General features: G+C 40.3%; 1 protein-coding gene and 9 non-coding genes across 15 annotated transcripts; all 10 read right to left on the reverse strand.

Moving 5' to 3' along the window:
- Window positions 1-84: 84 nt before the first annotated feature.
- LOC124201267 lies at window positions 85-306 on the reverse strand. The gene has a single exon (XR_006877584.1). It is a non-coding gene; the product is annotated as a small nucleolar RNA U3 (small nucleolar RNA).
- A 754-nt stretch (window positions 307-1,060) lies between these two features.
- On the reverse strand, window positions 1,061-1,179 carry LOC124201234. The gene has a single exon (XR_006877563.1). It is a non-coding gene; the product is annotated as a 5S ribosomal RNA (ribosomal RNA).
- A 559-nt stretch (window positions 1,180-1,738) lies between these two features.
- LOC124201235 lies at window positions 1,739-1,857 on the reverse strand. Its single transcript, XR_006877564.1, has one exon. It is a non-coding gene; the product is annotated as a 5S ribosomal RNA (ribosomal RNA).
- Window positions 1,858-2,060: 203 nt separating this feature from the next.
- On the reverse strand, window positions 2,061-2,183 carry LOC124201279. The gene has a single exon (XR_006877596.1). It is a non-coding gene; the product is annotated as a U5 spliceosomal RNA (small nuclear RNA).
- Window positions 2,184-2,756: 573 nt separating this feature from the next.
- On the reverse strand, window positions 2,757-2,898 carry LOC124201273. The gene has a single exon (XR_006877590.1). It is a non-coding gene; the product is annotated as a U4 spliceosomal RNA (small nuclear RNA).
- A 404-nt stretch (window positions 2,899-3,302) lies between these two features.
- Trnah-gug lies at window positions 3,303-3,392 on the reverse strand. The gene is given in 2 exon segments: window positions 3,303-3,337; window positions 3,356-3,392. It is a non-coding gene; the product is annotated as a tRNA-His (tRNA).
- A 192-nt stretch (window positions 3,393-3,584) lies between these two features.
- Window positions 3,585-3,748, reverse strand: LOC124201249. Its single transcript, XR_006877572.1, has one exon. It is a non-coding gene; the product is annotated as a U1 spliceosomal RNA (small nuclear RNA).
- A 509-nt stretch (window positions 3,749-4,257) lies between these two features.
- On the reverse strand, window positions 4,258-4,448 carry LOC124201251. Its single transcript, XR_006877574.1, has one exon. It is a non-coding gene; the product is annotated as a U2 spliceosomal RNA (small nuclear RNA).
- A 510-nt stretch (window positions 4,449-4,958) lies between these two features.
- LOC124201268 lies at window positions 4,959-5,180 on the reverse strand. The gene has a single exon (XR_006877585.1). It is a non-coding gene; the product is annotated as a small nucleolar RNA U3 (small nucleolar RNA).
- Window positions 5,181-7,088: 1,908 nt separating this feature from the next.
- LOC124200702 lies at window positions 7,089-19,263 on the reverse strand. Of its 6 annotated transcripts, none has more exons than XM_046597004.1 (37): window positions 18,897-19,263; window positions 17,610-18,176; window positions 17,159-17,511; window positions 16,839-16,998; window positions 16,639-16,754; window positions 16,420-16,526; window positions 16,228-16,339; window positions 15,525-15,725; window positions 15,074-15,396; window positions 14,700-14,970; window positions 14,404-14,631; window positions 14,134-14,309; window positions 13,826-14,063; window positions 13,538-13,732; window positions 13,406-13,466; window positions 13,215-13,327; window positions 12,922-13,144; window positions 12,752-12,831; window positions 12,321-12,460; window positions 12,061-12,097; window positions 11,704-11,976; window positions 11,482-11,631; window positions 11,222-11,404; window positions 11,014-11,109; window positions 10,526-10,681; window positions 10,136-10,283; window positions 9,886-10,054; window positions 9,731-9,803; window positions 9,523-9,609; window positions 9,330-9,431; window positions 9,084-9,263; window positions 8,760-8,977; window positions 8,263-8,589; window positions 7,849-8,190; window positions 7,604-7,747; window positions 7,459-7,537; window positions 7,089-7,396 (listed from the first exon to the last, which is right to left on the reverse strand). In XM_046597004.1, the coding sequence occupies exons 1-37, from the start codon at window positions 18,899-18,901 to the stop codon at window positions 7,227-7,229; spliced, it is 6,603 nt and encodes a 2,200-aa protein (XP_046452960.1). In that variant the 5' UTR covers window positions 18,902-19,263; the 3' UTR covers window positions 7,089-7,226. The 6 variants fall into 6 exon arrangements, with proteins under 6 accessions (XP_046452960.1, XP_046452959.1, XP_046452961.1 ...); XM_046597003.1 differs by having other exon boundaries at window positions 7,089-7,399; XM_046597005.1 differs by having other exon boundaries at window positions 7,089-7,399; window positions 8,263-8,574; window positions 18,897-19,262.
- Window positions 19,264-19,288: the final 25 nt, after the last annotated feature.

Genomic DNA, 19,288 nt, shown 5'->3' on the forward strand with positions numbered 1-19,288 from the left:
GATTTAAGGACACGAATACCTGGAATTATTATTAAGATTTATCTCTTTAGATTTTCAAGAATTTAAATTTGTTTTATCATCTCAACCACTCTGAACACGCTAGTTTCCTTCCGCTATTTCACATGGATTTAACGGAAACGGTCCTCAATGACTGTGTTTGATGCTGTCGAGACAGCTACACTCACAGCCTGTTTCACGCTCAGAAACCAGCGTCTTAACTCGTCATCGTGGGTTGAAAGGAGACAAGTTTCTGGTGGGAAACAAGTCAAGATATACTACAGAAATGATCCTGTGAAGTATGATCTTAAATGCAATGTTATTTTGCAGAACTCTAAATAAGGTTTGTACGATCAATGAGCTTTGGCGTAAATTACAGTGCATAGATCGATATTTCGGAATATTAAATTGAGATTTGCAATACTTGACGCACACAGTACATACATTGTCAGGTCTTGCATTTTGTTCATTTATTGAAACACCGAGAAGCTCTTTAATAGTTATAGAACAAGTGACGAGACCAATTTTGGACACAATAAAGAATCCGCGTGCTCATCAAATCAATTTATTACAGTAATGTATTATCGATTGAGAGCCCATTTATCAGCTGGGTGTTTGGCGTGCACCTATAATCCTGCTTCGGGGAGGCTTGGTAGAGTGGATGGCTTGAGTTTAGGAGCCCTGTTTCGTGATACCGCATGTTGATCAGGTGCCCGCACTAAGCTTGACATCAGCATGGATCTGCTAGAGGAATCTAGTAGGTGCAGGTTAGCTAAGGAGGAGCGTAGTGGGTCAGGAGGGAAACCTAGCAGCCAAAAGTTCCCGTGTTCGGCAGTAGTGGGATCGTGCCAGTGAGTGGGCGTCATGCAACAGCCTCAACAAAATAGCCAAACCTCTATCTTTTTTTTTGTCGTTAAAACTACCGAGATCAAACAAACATGCGTTCTACAATATATGGTATCATTAATCAAAGTCCCAGCAATACCCTTTTCAACTAATACCTAAAGAATACATTATATTCCATGTCTCATCTAACTTGGGGAGCAAAAATAAAATTACACCATGCCAACAGCATCCCGTATTCCCAAGCGGTCACCCATCCAAGTACTAACGGGACCCGACATAGCTTAACTTCCGGGAGCTGACGAGACCGGGTGAGTTCTATGTGGTATGGCCGTTGACATCAATTCAGTCGCCATTACCCGACCATATTCGCCTCTAAATCTAGTTCTAATGCTTGCTTACTTTCTGTTCGAAATACACACCAACCTTAGCCAAACAAACGAGGACATATAAGTACATTTGTCAATGGACAACCGAATATAAAATTTGATAATATTTCCAAACGCCACTATTTTTGGCTAACTGTCATTTTTAATTTTCTCGTTCCGGGGATGTCCGATCAATGAGCCAACAATCCAAGTGTCATAAGGCTAACGATTGCTTCCCTTACTTAGCTTGCGTTGCATAAGGATCTCAGAGTCAGAGAGATTAGATAGAGCTGCCCGAAGAAACCACCAACGTACAAGCCTCTCGGCTGTGCCGTGCGCTTCGCGCACGGCGTTTCAAATATCTTTCAGCAACAAAGAGGTTGGAGGACGTCTAGTAGGCAATATCCAGTAAAAAATACGTTCCTTCCATTTTCAACTAATGCCAAAATAATACATTGTAGTCCATGTAGTATCACCCATCTTGGGAAGCACTTCAATTCAATTGGATTCACAAAAATAAAATAATTCCATGCCAACAGCATCCCGTATTCCCAAGCGGTCACCCATCCAAGTACTAACGGGACCCGACATAGCTTAACTTCCGGGAGCTGACGAGACCGGGTGAGTTCTATGTGGTATGGCCGTTGACATTAAACTAGACGCAATTACCCGACCATATTCGCCTCTAATCTATTACTTGTGCTTGAGATTTATCTTTTTGAAATACACACTAATCTTACCAAAACCACCGAAAAACTATCAGTTTGTCATTTTACAAATGTTGTCAGTATGTAGTAGTAGAATATCTTTGTTTCCGCATACAGACGTTTTTAATTTTTCATTTATTCAAAGTGCCCAATCAGAAGACCGGGCGTTAAAAAAATAAGTCATATAGACTCATCAATGCTCCTAACCACGGAAATCTTTAGTAAAAGGCGAAAGATTTATCCGGGTATTGATTAGAAACCAGAGTAAATAACAGTGGTATGCCTTGTATTTATATTCATTTCAAAATTTTGAAGTGCGCTTGTAAGGTTTTTTTTCGAAACATGCGTTTACATATCAAAATCCTTGTGCAATTCTTTATCAATGGGTACAGTTATTTTAAAGTAAATATCATGTATAAAGCTCGTTAACATGTTTTTGAACGAAACAGTTGTGCGCAGTGTTATTTTTGAAAAAAATGAACGATCTTTATGGTACAAGCCCAACACGTAGGTGGTGGGATCAGATGTTTACCCCGACATTCACCCTACAGCGGTTAACAATTTATTGAACTTCCCCTTTAAACATGGTGGAATCTTTTCACCTTGTCATTTGGAATCACCTTTTCAAATATTTTCCCCGTGTTCACAATGTTCCAACTGACTGATATTAATGGCCTTCAGCGAACGAATTAATCAGCCTTGTCTGACGTGCAATACCAACTAAATGGAAACAAAAATCACTTATACGATTTCACTTTCACCGTTTAATGTTATAAACACACTATGCAACACTCCAATTTTTCTAACTGACTGTAATTTTTTTTTCTTGTACGCTGAAATGCTCCTGATGGAGCTATCAAAAATTGCCGACGACAAAGATTATTTCACTTCATCGTGGCGGGGTATTGGTTAAAGTTTTCAACTAGCAATAATCACACCTCGGGAGACCCTCATTGGTTATGATATTGCCACTGCGCAAAGCTAAATTATAATCAGAAAAGCAAGTCTACTTAAGCATTTGCTGAATTCGTTCTGCTTGGACGTGTTGGACCAACAATTTCGTTCAGAAATATTCATTTAGATTACCCTAGGCAAATTTTAATTTCCATCTCCCATTGGACTAATACCAACAGGGGACAGTTCATTACATACATGAAATAATTTTTGTCTTAATATCGGGTCAAATACTTGAAATTCTGTAAATGTGTATTTTTCTTCCATACATTTCAACAACTTCCTGCACACACAAAAAAAGGGAGGGGGAATTTCAGGTTTTCATTCCAAATTGTTTTTCACATTATGAACTATTGAAGTGAGCGAGCATTACTTTCCAACCAAACAAAATTTATAGTTAATCTGCGTGTTGACGTGAAAAATCAGTTTTCAGTGCCGTGACCAGGATTCGAACCTGGGTTACTACGGATTCATATCTAGTAGGTACCACAACGTAGGGTCCTAACCACTAGACGATCACGGCCAATCCATTGGCCATGATGATTTATATTAAAGTAGCTAAACATGAATTTCATTACTTTGTTGTTTCTTCCCAGAAAGAAAATCTGATGCTTCGCGTATTCCCAAGCGGTCAACCCTACCGTTTACTAACGGGACCAGATTTAGTTCAACTTCCGGCAGATGACAAGAATTTTTCTTACATTTATAGTGTGTTCAGGAAACGGCGCGAACGCAGTCCCCCACTACCAAAAATTGTACTCCCGAGTTAATCACATTTGGATTAATCGCAAGGGTCAGCCCATCCTTAGTGCAATGGAAAGGCCTCGCCCTGGAGGAACCACCTTGGTGATCATGGTTGCCTCTGAGCCAGGTAAGTATGATTGTGGATGCTTTTTCACTTTGTTTAATACTTTGTATACAGCAGAACAATATTGACAAAGAGTGTTCAAGTATTTGACTGACGTTTAGAGAATACCACCCACTTTCTTTCATCGACTTGAATTACGAACTCGAGCAAAATATAGTAAATAAAGCTCAGTATTTATTTCATGGTCTTGATCTTTGCAAATACTTTTCAAGAAACAAATTGCTTGTTTTTTTTCATTTGGTCGTCCAATTGGCAAATAAGAAAATAAGAAAATCGACTTTTCATATGAAAATACACGCATCTTCATATTTAAAAAAAAAACATCACATCGAAAGATGAACAGTACTAATTAGTTAACACAATCAAGTACGTATTTTTTTATGCTTTTCTTGATATTACGAAAAAAATACAATTAGAAAAAATTACAAACATGTCTACATGACAGTTTTGCAATTATACATGGTCTTTTATTATACGGTGCTAAGACAATTTCTGTTTTATTCAATATGTTCTCCCTCATAGAGGGTGAGCCGATCCCGGAGGTACTGCAATACCGGGTCAACCCGTGGCGGGAGCAGTGCAAGCACTGTATTCCCACCGTATGCCAAAAATCAGTTTAATATTCTGGGGTCCATTTGAACCCGTATCAGATATTAAGCTGATAAGAACAGATACTACACTTTGATCTTAGCCAAAAGGCCGAGAAGCGATAATGTTACAAGGATTACTGCCCAAAATAACCACTGAGGTTCAACACATTTCCGGTGGTGTACGAAGAATACTCATATCACTCAAAACATTCAAGAAATGCTATAAAATATTGAGTTGTTCATTTTTCCAGACGCGACCACTTGATGCTTATAAAGTTCATTTTCATTTGTTTTATTATGCTCATACTGTATTAAGGGAGATACAATTTACGCTGAAGGCGTTGCAAATTTTACTCTCGTTATCACACTAGGTCCTTTTTTTTCAGAATATGGCTTTGCCACGCCACCTGACGACAAAAGCTCTGAACGATAATTAATCATGATTAAATAACAATAACTAAAAGAATGCAATACGATCATAAAGTCATGACACATCCTCAAATTGACCAACCTCACTTTCACAATTTATTTTGCCATACAAGCAGATGATTTAAGGACACGAATACCTGGAATTATTATTAAGATTTATCTCTTTAGATTTTCAAGAATTTAAATTTGTTTTATCATCTCAACCACTCTGAACACGCTAGTTTCCTTCCGCTATTTCACATGGATTTAACGGAAACGGTCCTCAATGACTGTGTTTGATGCTGTCGAGACAGCTACACTCACAGCCTGTTTCACGCTCAGAAACCAGCGTCTTAACTCGTCATCGTGGGTTGAAAGGAGACAAGTTTCTGGTGGGAAACAAGTCAAGATATACTACAGAAATGATCCTGTGAAGTATGATCTTAAATGCAATGTTATGAGGAGACCGGTTGAGTTCTATGTGGTATGACCGTTGACATCAATTCAGTCGCCATTACCCGACCATAATCGCCTTTAAATCTATTACTGGTGCTTGAGATCTATCTTTTTGAAATACACGCTAATCTTACCAAAACAGTCCATATCAACCTTGCATGGATATTGTAGAGCCAGAGCTGTGTGCAGATGCAACCGACGTAATAGCCTCGTAGAGCGTAGTAGCCTCTCGGCAGTGTGTCATAAGGCTAACGATTGCTTCCCTTACTTAGCTTGCATTGAATAAGAATCTCAGAGCCTTTGTCAGATTCTTCGTGCATGGCTCATCTAAGAGCTGTCTTTTTTCTTAGGATCTTGTATAGGTATTTCTGAGGCTGCCCGAAGAAACCGCCAACGTACAGTATCTTCCATAAAAATCCGAACACCTTTGCCTCCTTCATTATTTTTAAAAAATATTTCGGCTTTTTTTTCTTAATTCTAATAAATGAACTTTGTAAAATAATTAATTCTACACATAATATAAAGTCTTGAAAGTTAAAAAAAAGAAAATACATTAAACTGGGCTGTTTGAAAAAAAAATGGCGTTCGGATTTTTATGGAAGATACTGTACAAGCCTCTCGGCTGTGCCGTGCGCTTCGCGCACGGCGTTTCAAATATCTTTCAGCAACAAAGGGGCTTTGAGGACGTCTAGTAGACAATATCCAGTAAAAAATACGTTCCTTCCATTTTCAACTAATGCCAAAATAATACATTGTAGTCCATGTAGTATCACCCATCTTGGAAAGCACTTCAATTCAATTGGATTCACAAAAATAAAATAATTCCATGCCAACAGGATCCCGTATTCCCAAGCGGTCACCCCGCTGCCCAAGTGAAACTACCTTATGGAGTTGAGAGACCTCCCCCTTAAAGGCTCTGCTTAAACCACGAACAAACTGTAAAATAAATCAAGTTTGTAAAAATTTAGGCAGAGGGGAACCGAAAGGCGACACAACACAAAACTAGGTCCGGATGGACCTTCTTCTTACTTGACAGCGGGTTTCTTCCGAAGAGTTGACGCCAACAGTACCGCAACTGGGAGAATGCTTAATCAGTTCACTAAGCCAAACTCCCGGTGCTAGTCCCGTGGGTGAACGCTCACACGACGTACCTATTCACCCACGAGCCCGTAACGGGGAAGTATTTAATCAATAGTTGTTCACAATCAAAGATTCACACAGGTTAATAAGGTTTAAGACGAGCGAGTCACAAATGGGGTTCACAATAGGAATCTGTTTTCGATCCGGAAGGAACAATCGAACTGAACTGAGTTGTCCTTTTTTCACATCTTATAAGAGAGAGAAAACGTCATACCTCTTTCCGCTTCGCAACGTCCGGATGGCGTTCGGGTTAAGGACGGCCCGACCTTCCTTACTTTCTCTCTTGGTCGTACGGTCGTCGTCGGCTTTAGAGTTGGGACCTTTAATTGCCCTTGGTGCTGTCGACTTCGACTTTTCTTTACAAAGTTCATTACTAATTATAATACTATTTATTAACAAAAGGCATAATTTCATCAAACTGACTTCACAATACTTCATTAATTAATAACAAAGTAAGCGTTAAACGTTTCTTATAAATTATGTTTCACGTAGAAAAAAACAATTCCTTAGGAAATTTAGAAAATTAGCCCCTGAAAGATCAGGGTTTCTTGTTTAAGGCCCACACGGCGGGACTCGTGCTTGGGCTCGAACCCTCAGCTGCGTTGTCATATCAGGGTCATAGCTCTACATGCTCCCATCACGCCAACCCCGTGTCTGTTACAACTAATTTTCTATGCATATTTGTTCAGCATGACAATTATGAGTTGTAACTGTCGAAGATATTTTCAGATTTCTTTCAAGTGCTTCCAATCTTCAGTTTACATTTCACTAAATTTTTTATTCGAGTTCGTCTTTATGTATCCTAAAAGGCATGCAGTTCTTTCTTTCAATCAGCATACATGACATGACGATTTCACATGATATTAAATTTAATTCAGTTTTACTATAGATATTTTTACTCATCAATTGATAAGATTGATTCTTTGGAAGTTCGTTGAAGGTTTTTTGTAAGCAAACGTGACCCTCCTAGATAACTTAAAGGGTTAGCATAGTTGCGAGCCCTTTCTGCACCAAACCGTGGCAATAGAAAAATCTGATTGTCATATGTTACATTGTTTCTGGTTACTGCTGTAAAAACCAATCATCGTTAAAAAACAAAATTGGTAATGCTGCCTAGTGTTGTTCACCAGGAACTGTTGATTGCTGATTTGTAAGTTGATCATCAGTTGAAGAAGCTGGGTATTCTGCTGTTGCCCCAGTCAATTCCTAGTATCAAATACTGTTTGTAATTTTATTTAAAAATAAAAATTTAATGCATTCTAAGTATCTAACCAGGTCTTCGGTAGAGAGGTCCACTGATGCATTGTCATCGTCAGATAGATTCGATTCGCTGATGCGTTCGATAGGTGCTCGCTTTACTGGAATGTTTGGAATTTCTTCAGAACCCACTTTATGCGACGTGTCATTTCTAGGGAGCTGCAACATAGAAGAATCGCACGACAGAAGAAAGCAACACTCATTTACAATGACAACTTGACAACATAATCTGAAAACTAATAAGATTTTGAAGTACTTACACTATTGTCTACCAATTCTTTGAGCACTGAGTTGTCAGCGTTCATCAGATCGACAGTGTCGTTTTTTACGCTCGATTCCTCAACACCGTCCTCGAGGATGTTTTTGGCGGTACGTAAGACATCAGTTACCATGTCAATTATTGAAGGCATGCTTTCTAACAGAGCAGTGGTAAGTGGTATTTTGGAGGTATCACTATCACCATTTAAACATTCGTAGTTTTTCGGTTTTAGAGTCTCTGACTCACTTTCATCAGTAATTTCGAGTGATGGTGAAACCGTCGTATTTGCTGCTTGGTAGTGTTGCTTGTGTGTAGACGGCCACTCTTTTGAGTCTGTTTCTGACTGCATTTCAGCGTTGAAAATTGTACTATTGAAAAATCCTAAATTTTTTTAATGAAAATTGATATGAAATACCCCTTGAAACGAGCCAGTACGTGAGATGGTTCCTGCTTCTTCGATACTTGGGACGATGCCTGAAAAGCGTTCTGCTGAAACTTCTGTTACAATATTGTCCGCCTCTGGATCATCCAAATAGCGCACTAGCATTTCTGGAGCTGCACCACACAGATTTGGATTGTCATTGGGGCTAGACGATTGATTTTCGTTTTCTTGGCTCGAGATCGAGTCCAGTAAATTTAGTGCTACGCCTGATCCACTTGTTGCGACAAACTCATTTTTCCAACCATTCGAGTCGGAAAGTGAAATGAGTTTTGCGTCATCTGGGACCTGTCTCAAGATACACTTAATTCAGAGAAAACACCAATGTATATTTTTTTCGAAAATTAAAAGTGGGGTGTGTATTGTTAAGAGTAAGACCTACACCAGGGACTAAACTAGGTACCGGCAAATAAGGATCAAAACTATCAGCTAAATGAATGGACTTATTATCAAGTATGAATCGGAGTACTAACGTGAGCATTCGGAGCAGTGACACCCACATTTCGAACAGGACTATTGCGCAAGGCCGGACGAATGGCTGGTTGCTTCTGAACTGACGATTGGAGAATCAGAAGCTGCTCATCGTCGTGCAAGTATTGGCGACGCTTGCTGCGCCGATGCGTCTTGCATAAATAAATCGCCAGGGCGATCGATCCTGCCAAAAAGATGCAGCCCAGTCCAACAAGAATTCCTGTTGCACCAAGTATACGAATGCACCATCAAGTATACAAGAAGACAAGAAACGTGAATAAGTCCGATTAAGTCATCAAATGAGAATGAGTCGTGCGACCACGTACGGTTCGATGTAGTTGGGTCGTAATTGGCGGGACCAACGAACACAGGCTTGTACGGAAGTATGAGAGGAGGTTTGGGTAGCCACTCCTGGTCGGACGTGTCATTATATGAATCCATATCATCCTCTATAACTCCGGGGGGTGTTATTGAAAATGCTGCACATCTCGCTTCTTCTTCAATGCCTACAAATTACCATTTCCAATTTGGGTTTGCAACTTTTTTTTTTTTTTTGTAACGTTAACATTTACCTTCTGGGTCGTGTGAAGTGACCGCCTCCAGTCCAGATCGCTGATAACCAAGGTAAGCCAATAAAGGATGTAACTGAGTCCCATCAAGTTCTACCACAACGTCTGTTTTTTGGTGTTGAAGAAAACGAACTCAAAGTTAAGCTACAACTTCTCTCACCGCTAAGAAAACTGTAATTAATGAGGGTTCACGTACTAGATATGCATCCGTCGAAGTGGTCATAGTCCGTAAACCGTGGGTCGTTTGTAACTTTCACTCCGCCGATATGGATAGCATTTTCATCTAAAAGGAATACAAAATACAAAATCAGACATGTGTGAAATGGAAAACTGTGTGAGCCGCATTTATCTGTCCATATAACGGCTGTATATTTGGTATCTCATGTCTTCTTGGTAAAACCTACCCGTCACATCAGCCAGTCCATCTGGATGTATCGATGTGCTCAACGGACGGAGAGGAACGTCGTCTCTATCTATCTGTGAATTGGAATAAATAGATTCAAGGAAAGAGGCAGCAAGTAGGGGGGGAGGCCAATAACACATCAAAGAGTCTTCCTACCAGCAATATGGCATTGGCTCCGTTTCGCTTATAATAAACCGAGTGGCGGGCACCATTAAGAAAATTAACAGATTTCACTTCAGCGCCGTAAACAACACCATTGCCGCGATCGTCTTCGATTCTTAAATATCCCAGCGCTGTCAAGCTTACCAAAAGGTACTTGGTTTTTCTTTGAGAGTAAAAAAAAAAATAAAAAAATAAATAAACCGCTACAAGCAAGTATGGCAAAAAAGCATGATAAGTTGATTACGCTTTGCTTGTTTGAATCAATAACAAAGCCTGAGCAATGTTACGAACGGCCGTCGTAGAGAAAGCTAGCTGAATTTTGATTGCATCCAAGTCCAGAGAGGCATAATGTGCAGTAATATAAGAGTCACCGCGGAAATGTGCTCCTTTTTCTAACAAATATTTTTGCATGAATTTTCTTTTATGGTTTGCTTTTCAAAAAAAAAAAAAAAAAAAAAAAATTCTGGCAAGTTCAAAAATAGGGGTAATTTGGACATAGAAAAAGAAATAGGAGGGTAATATGACTTGGACAGTTGGACACGACTTAGTTAAAATGTGTAAGAAATGCTATCAAATGTAGTCAAACGGTAAAGGACACATGCATGCTTTCGTCCCCATAAGATTCCAAACGTACCTTCCGTACAATATGAGCCAGAATACGATGTCATCTCGCAATCGCAATGGTAAGTATTGGATCGGAAATCTTCCAAACAAGCGCCTCCATTTTGACACGGCTGTTGGTCGCAAAGCATATTGCAATTGTGCACTACACCGGATTCCTCGCTTCCGTCTAAACAACCAGACAGCCAAACAATCAGAAAAAAAATAACTAAAGTATTGAAGCGTGCACACACTACTTGTAATCGTGAATTGCTTCGGATAATGAATAAATCGATTATTGAATAAAAGAGTAAGGAATGAACACCACTGGCCGACATACTATCACATCGACATCTAATTCACTAGGCCTACGGCTTTCAAGTTAGTAAACACCAATTAAAAACAGACCGTATCAGGCGAACTGGGTATTTAAACGAGTCTTCCGATCAGCACAGCGGATGTATGCCTTGTCAATTTTGAAAAAAAAAAAAAAAAAATGTGAAATGGAGAAAAACTTTTTACCTTCCGAGGCGTCTCGGTCTTGTGTGACAAGACTTCCTCTTGCCGCCCAATTGGTGACCAGGAATGTTTTACCAAATGGAAGCCAATCATTAGCATCTAGGATAATGTTCAAATGATTCGCGAAGCACAGGCGGACATTTCAAATTAAGTCTCATGTAGCAACGGGCGATGGAATGATGATGAAAAGCCTGAAAGAGCGGTAACTTACCACGCGCAATACCATCGGCGCCCTTCGATGTGAGATCTAAAATGTTGCCACCAACACTCAGACCCCGTAGACAACCAGTGTAGCCACCAAGCGACGTCGTCATGTAATCCTCGTCAACTCCACCAAGGAAAACTTGATAAAATTCTTCTGGTCGTCGGACAGGTCTAGGTGGTTTGATCATTTCTGCAACCCATAACAGAGAATCCGTAATAAACGATCACGTTTAATAGTGCTCCACGCAAAGTTGAGAATTGTTTTACCTTTTTCCTTGTTAATCCAGGGAGCTCGAGCATAGCTTTGCATTAAACTTAGTGGGGCTTCAATTATACTTTTGGCTGTGTTGACATGTAGAGCTGTGGATTCAGCTTCTCGATCTACTAATATTTGAATCGACTGCCCTGATGTTAACCCTAGTCGTCGAGAAATTCACCTTGTACTAAAACAACTTCGAATTTTGATAGTCGCCAATGAAAGATAGTTACCCTTGACGACAGTTGAAACGCTGTGAATCGTATTGGCTGAATTAAATGTGAAAACCACCTGATTACCGTCTTCTATGTGCAACTGGACAAAATTATTGTGATAGTCGTAAGCATAAAAAATCAGCGAACGACTATCAAATGTACGAAGGTTAATGAGAATGTCTTGGTGAAAGAATCCCCTCAATCCCAAATTGTTGGCAATATCTAATGTAGTTGCGTTGGCTTCCACAAATGACGATGCGGTCCGGAAAGTTACGGCATTTTGGTTTATGTCTTTACGTAAAACAGAAAGTTTTCTTTTACAAACAGATCAATAAATGACGAATCGATAAAAGCAATGGACTTGAGCCTTCTCACCTGTTTCGCAATTGTATCCAAAATGAGCCATAGGATTCTAAAAAAAGAAAATTGATGCGTGTTTCTTTAAACTAAGGGTGCTCTAACTTAGTCCTATGGTATACTGCCCTTTGAAATAACAGATCAAGTCGTTCTAAACGTATTTAACCTACAGAAGCATTTACTATTTTGATCTAACAACTTCAATCAACCAACTCAATCAACGTGGATCTTAGAAAGAACATAAGTCAAAGCTTTACCGTAAAAGGGCGCAAACTAACCTTGCAGACGCACTTGTAGGAGCCCCAGAACTCGACGCAAGAAGCCCCGTTTTTACACGGGTTGGGATCGCAAGAAGGTCGGCAGTGTTTTTGAATCATGTCTGGGAAGCGCGCGTTCATGTAGGCGTAAAGGTTTACAACTGAAAACAAGCAAACGTTAAATGATTTCAGAAGTGGTGGGATACTAGCGGATACATGAAAACATTGTTAGTTAAACTTGTCCTTTTAAATTGATTTAGGTCTACGTATTTCAAAGAGTATTTGTAATCCATGTTAATGTGCAAATAAACTTTTTGAAAAATGTCACGAGCGGGTTTCCTATAATTCACCCTAAGGTGTTAGTAGCTATTATACTCCGATATTATACCTTGTGGCATTACAGTTTTGCTAATAATATCGCCCTTGACTCTTATGTTTGGTGTCACACTTACCTTCGTTATTCATAACTAATCCTCGAAAGCAGCCAACAAGCCCATCTGTATGAACTGCAGTTTCTGAGCCCAGCATTTCCCTAAATTAGTTAATCAAAACATCATTACCTAGAGAATCGGAAAAATTCAATATTTTGGTTTGAAACATCAAATGTTTGTGTGTTACTTACTCTGGAGCACCTCCGATAAAAAGGGTGGCCTCAAATGGTCCAAACTCTTCGCCGTCGTTGAGATCGACCAATATCGATTCCTGATTGACTGTGAACCTTACATGATATTCGTTGTAGTCGATCCAGACTTGTTGCCACTCTCCGGAGTTGAGATCTCGAGAACTTTTCACCGTAACACTCCTCGGCTCACCATTAATGGAGAACTCGAGCGTCAACTTGTATTCTTTAGGACATATGAACATGAACAGAAGGTGCAGAAGGTCAATACGTTTACAGCACAGTTTTAAGATTACCATTAACAAGAAGAACTCTGAAGTAGGGATGTTTCGGGTGTAAAAGTGGCTGGTAAAGTAAAATAGCTCTTTCGCTAGATGTACGAAAACTGAACGCCAAATCTCCACGATGCCTGTTGATAAATACATCATGGAAACGTGTAAAATATCATATGTGACATTCATGTTCTAAAATTGGTGAATTATGTTACCATCCAGGAACCTCCATGTAGGAGTCTGGAGATTTGAATGTCACTACGTACTGCTGCGTGTCTTTAAAAATGCGAAATTTGTAATCGGAGATGCTTTTCAATCGAATCATTTCTGCATTAATTAATAATTACTTGCTTCCACGCATTCCAAAGGCCCCAAAGTAATTCGCCCTTCTGCTTGTGGTACAAGACGCCGCTGTTGTAGAGCAAATATTTGAGTTATCCCCAAATCCTCGGGTTGCGTTAAATACCCTTCATCGGACAGCCAGCGCGGTTCGTCAGCGTCACAATTGCAAAATACGCTTGCGTGTTTGCAATTTTGATTTTCTGATGAGACGATGATCCAAGTTTATTGATTATTGTTATCGTAATGAAATCAAGATGGCCCTCAAAATAGTGATATAACTGATATATACGTACGTGAACAAGGGCATCGTCCAGGTTGCGCTTTTCCTAGCGGAATGGAATCCAGCAGATTTCCTGCTGCCGAGCGGAACCACGTGTACGAATGTAGTTCCAGGGGAGCTTTGTAGCAATCGTAACGAAGAATTTGTTTGCATTGCAGAGATTGAGAAATTAAACTTTGCAGCATTTCAGCGCTAAATTCTCGATAGGTCAAATTAAAAACAACATTATCCATGACACGACCGCGAATTTCCTAAAAAGGTTCAACCGATCAACCCATTGAAAAATGTTGTTGAGCTAATACAAAACGAATGAACTCTTACAGCATCTTGGGGCAGATTGTGTTCCACCACTGTCTTCCGCACTCCACTGTTAGCCTCAAATTCACAGCGAACGTGAGCAGGTGGGTGAGGTCCATTTCCGTCAATGTCAATCTCATAAACTCCGCTCTTCATGTAGCCAAGCAGCGCCAGTTCTTCACAAGTCCTCTTGTACAGAGCTTTGAAATGATTAGAGATAATGTAATATCATTCGATTGATAGATTCGTCTTGTTTTGGCATTACAGAAAAAAGGTTGATGTATAATCAATTACCAAAATGGCAGTTCTTTCCAGTGTAGCCTGTTCCTGTGCAATCGCAAACGACTCGACCTTCGTCAACGTTGCACAATCCGCCGTGCTCGCAAGCATTCGGGCGATGGCACGGATCTACCAACTGACAATTGTCAAGTGATATTTCCCTGACTAGGGCAGTTGAAAGTAAAGCACGAGGGTCAAGTTTCTTGCGATTCATGACAAGATCTCGAATACAACCGATAAAACCTGATAGCACAAATGGAAAACAATTTTTTTTTACGTTAAGATAGAAAAGATGATGATGCAAAACATACCGGGTTGGGAGTCGAGATAACCAACTCCAATTACAATGAGAGATTCCTCATCCAATGTAAGAGAAGGAACATTGCCTTGGTTAAGGTTTTTGAATTCTGGTCTACGGTAATCAACGGCCAAACTAACGCCATCATGTCCGTAGACTAAATGCACTTGATGCCACGAACCATCGGCCAAGCGTTGACCCTTTTTTAGTACAACGAAACACAAAGATTCATTGGTGGCATCTTCAGATATCCGGAACTCCATTTCACCTTTGCTCAATTTTAACTGTGATAACGATCAAAAGAAACGGCAACAATTAAATGATATTTATAGGGTATAGAGAAATTGTAAGGGAGATCCGAACGAAAAACGACGAAAAATAACCTACCTCCCACAAACCAACTACTCCGTCTACTGTTTTGCCAGTACCGTGAGCTAGTACAGCAGTTGAATTGCGTGTCTTAAAACCCAGATTAATCTGCAATTTTTGCTCTGTCATAGGAACCATTTGTAGACTGATGGATAATTTGGATTCTTGAAAAGGAAACGTTATCGGAACTACGGGTACATCCTTGCATTGCCCTATTTCCGGCCGGAAAATGCTATGATACAAAGCGTGTGGTGAATTTGTTCTTAGCTTCTGCAGGATGGAGACGTCATTGAAGTAGACTTCAGATAAGCAGCCTACAAAATTGTTGCTTGAACGGAGACCTACGATTTCAAAAAGAGAAATCACACGACGGTTAGAAAAGGGATTCGACAAATGTTAGATTTTGCTGCTTACTTTTACTGCTTATTAAATTCGTCAGAAAACATCTATTCTAGAGAAAGGTATTTACCTAGTCCCAATGGCTTGCGATCACCACCGACGAAAATGTGTGGGTCAAAGCGCAAGTAATAACGAGACCCGTGGACCAACATTCTTTGTCCGCGACCATTCAGTATGAAATCCAAGGTGTTTCCGTTATGAATGAGAGTAAAGTTGTTCCAGACACCGGTAGTCAAATCTTCCCCTAAATGAACTCCATGAGGACCATCACCTAATGCAATTAAAAATTAAAACAGCAAAATAAACAACAAAATAAAACTTATTCCGCGATCGGTGATCGGATGTAGCAATTTCACAATCATAATTTTTTCCGTGATTTAACCACAAACAATAACGCTTGGTAGTATATGTATAGCTCGTTCCCGGACAGGTAATGAAAAAAAAAAATGGTCAATGAATTTTTACTGTTATTTGAAAACCTTAAATATCTCTGCGCACGAAAATTTGCACAGATAAAAAAGGTAGCTACTAAAGCTTCACTGCTAGAAAAAAATAAGCTTTTCTTGGTTTGGTCGCAATTATCTGAATAATGTCGAAACCCCCAAAATTCGCAATTTTCCGCATTGGATTTTAATTTTCAATGGATATTTGAAAAATTTATTACAGCTACGACATCGCAATATAGGGCCTTTCGACTTTTAAATTTATGGCCTCGACCAAAAAAAATGATCTGTCTGAGTCCTGAATTCGTTAAAAATTATAGCAATAATTACCAAAATCCACTTCAACGTATAATGAGCTATTGGCCAATAGAGTAACGGCCACGTGATTGGTGTACGGGAATGTTCCACCGGCATAGAAAAGAATGGAATCGCCCATCAACGCCTAATATTCGCAAGATGTTATCAGTAAATTAAGTGCACATTTCAGGATATCCATTACTATTTGCGTTTAGAATTTCTTACGCGAAACAGAAGGCTAATACGATTGGATTCCGAGTGAGCACGGTCTTTCCAGTCGTAAATGCGATAAGAGATGTACGAGTAGCCCCTTAGCGTTATAGTAGTTGGACCTGTAATGGGAAACAACGATTATGAATAGTGGCTAAATAGATTCGAAATTGGCTCGCGTTCGAAGTTTACTGAGAACGTTTCCCGGGAGAATCGCCGGTATGCGTTACTTACTATCATAATCACAACTGTCTCCTTCATACTTGGTGCCGAAGCAATCGCAAGCAGTGCTGTGGTAGCGATTCAAACATTTACCGCCATTGCGACATCGATTCTCTCCCGCTTTGCATCTGAGATCAGTGGGGGGGAAAAAGAAGAAATTTCCCAGTGAATTAAAAAAGTGCATATGCCACGAATGGAAATATCATACGAACTTGTCCACGCATCCTTCGACGATGTCCCGATGGGCAGAAGCCTTTAGCGGTGTTACGATGCTCAAATCGGATCCACTTTTGAGCTGGACGTTCCTCAGACAACCGACAAAGTGTTCGAAGAGATAACTAGATTCCACTTCATCCTGCGCCCAGTTCATTCCTACAGTAAAAAAAAAAAAAAAAAATGTGGTGCATTTCAAATGACTCGACAAAAAAACAATACATTGTGTGATTACGGAGCACGACATCGACACTATTCAAAGATTATTTCGCTGAGGTCAAACAAATGTTGTTAATCGAGTTCAAGGTCTTATAATTACCTCCAATGAAGAGCGTCGAATTAATATGCTGGCGTCGACCATAGCCTTCATCTTTGTCGAGGCCTTCGATCACTATGGATTGGATTTCGTCGTCGACTTGCACTTGCAGCGAAGCGATCGTGGGATCGACGCGTATCCTGACGCGATGCCACCAATCACGGTTGAGACCTTTTCCGACCAACAGCGTGGTTTCATTGGCGCCAAAAACATGAATCGTTTTCAGCTCTCCTCCTTCCAAAAGGACATACAACTCGTATTTCGGTTCGTCGGGAGGCGGATTCCTCAGGGCCTGATAGAGCAGCAATCCTTGCGCTTCCGGAGAACGAAATTCAAAAATGATTTCCCTAACCTGTCTGATATGGGTAAACGAATTGAGAGTAAGATATTCTGTTTTGCTCGTGCAAGCTGAAACAGTTCGAGTGTCGCAACTTTGATTGTTTAAATGCCTTACCGAAGTTTGAATTCGCTAATGTCGACGGCTTTCAGCTGGATGAAAGGATATTCGGCCGAGAAAGTGAACGAAGTTTCGCTGTGGCCATTGGCTAGCGTGAGCATTTGGTCTTTGTCGCCGACCGAAGTATCCGTGGGAAAGTCGTTTTGATCGCTATCTCTAAAGGGTTGGTCGACCAAAGTGTGGGCGCACATTTTCATACAATCCGCTTCGGTGCCAAAATTGTTTTTATTTCCCTCACATCCTCCGTAGATAAACTGACGACATCTCAGAGCCGTCGAGTCGTAAAAGAACCTGATCAACTCTCCCGTGCAAGGACCGGGATCGGCCGGTGTTTGACAGGCGTGAGTTGTAGTTTCTTCGGTGGGGTGCATCAGCAATGCATTATTAACAGTCTCCTCATGGTCTGGGAAATCGTCACGGTCCGTAAACGTAATCGAGGTGTCGGTGGTGAGATCTGGTGTGTTGTCACCCGATTCGACGTGTTCTTCATCAGCCAGAGTGAGACTCAACAGGAGGAAAAAGATGAGCGTCCGACGAGTCCACCCTCCATTACGGTGCCCCATACTGCCATCGAGAATTTCATTTCACGAAAATTAATATTAAGAAATTGCAGCCATTACCAATCGGAAATCGGAAACAAGCCACCTCATGTTTTCTAGTTTCCGATTAAGTGTGCCGACGGGACTGGAAACCATTCTCAACGGCACGTAATAGGTAAATCGTCAAGACCAGTCACGTCTTAAGCTGAATTATTAACAACTGACGATCGCGGCGAGATTACTTGCATCCGATTATCAGCACGTTCAACTCCACACGCAATCTCAAATGCTGCGCATGGCTACGAATAGTAATCAGCCTCAACCCGGCGAATACTAATAATATCAATAACTAGTTCTCCGTTTTTCCCGGTTTTTACCGCCGCTTGTTCTTGATCAATTCATCGGAAAAAGTTAGAACCTTAACATCTTATGTGACTTTCCCCGCAAGAAATGGAAAAACTTATTTTCAGTCAACAAAGCTATGGTCTTAGCCTTGCAGATCTATAAGTGATCTCGATTAAATTCAGGTTAAAAAGCCATTAGGTCCAATGCTAATAACAGATATCAGAAAACGTGAAGGAATATACATACTCTTTTACCTATAGGACTTGGGTCTCGTTAGGTCTAGTGCACGTTTTTAGATTTAAAACTAAAACAAAAATGTACTTAAAATTTTACCTTATCAACCCAACAACTTGAAAAAAAAAATGCATGTCGCCGAATAGCAAATACAAAAGGAACTCACCCCATGTTGCCGACGTACGGCAGTTAATAAATGGGGTAGCTAAAGCGCCTTCCACAGTCTTGACAGCGAGCAACGGAGTTTGCTACTGACAGAATTCCAACACCAATGCGGATCTTATAACAACCTGTGAGCATTCCGTGTCGGTGGGATTGTGACGCTCAGCAGCATCGGTACGGTTCTCTATGTGTGCCTGTGGGGAAACGGAACTAGGGGAAAGAAAGGGGAAGGACGCTTAAAGCAAAGGAATTTTTTAGTTCGTCTGATGCATACAGAAGCCGCTAATTAAACTCGTCCTAGAATAATAAATAATAAAGGAGTCACGGATAGGATACAGGAACTGCATTAATTATCTTTCGCTTTTCATTTCATAAATTTTTTTAGAAATAATATTC

The sequence above is a fragment of the Daphnia pulex genome, chromosome 8 (assembly GCF_021134715.1).
Source record: "Daphnia pulex isolate KAP4 chromosome 8, ASM2113471v1".
In the NCBI taxonomy this organism is placed as follows: domain Eukaryota; kingdom Metazoa; phylum Arthropoda; class Branchiopoda; order Diplostraca; family Daphniidae; genus Daphnia; species Daphnia pulex.

What these genes read in the sequence shown, in the direction of transcription:
- LOC124200702 (XM_046597003.1), bottom strand. An exon ending in CACTTCACACGACCCAGAAG is followed by an intron (nt 9,264 to 9,329) that starts GTAAATGTTAAC and finishes GGTAATTTGTAG; the next exon opens with GCATTGAAGAAGAAGCGAGA. An exon ending in TCAGCAATCAACAGTTCCTG is followed by an intron (nt 7,400 to 7,458) that starts GTGAACAACACT and finishes TGGTTTTTACAG; the next exon opens with CAGTAACCAGAAACAATGTA.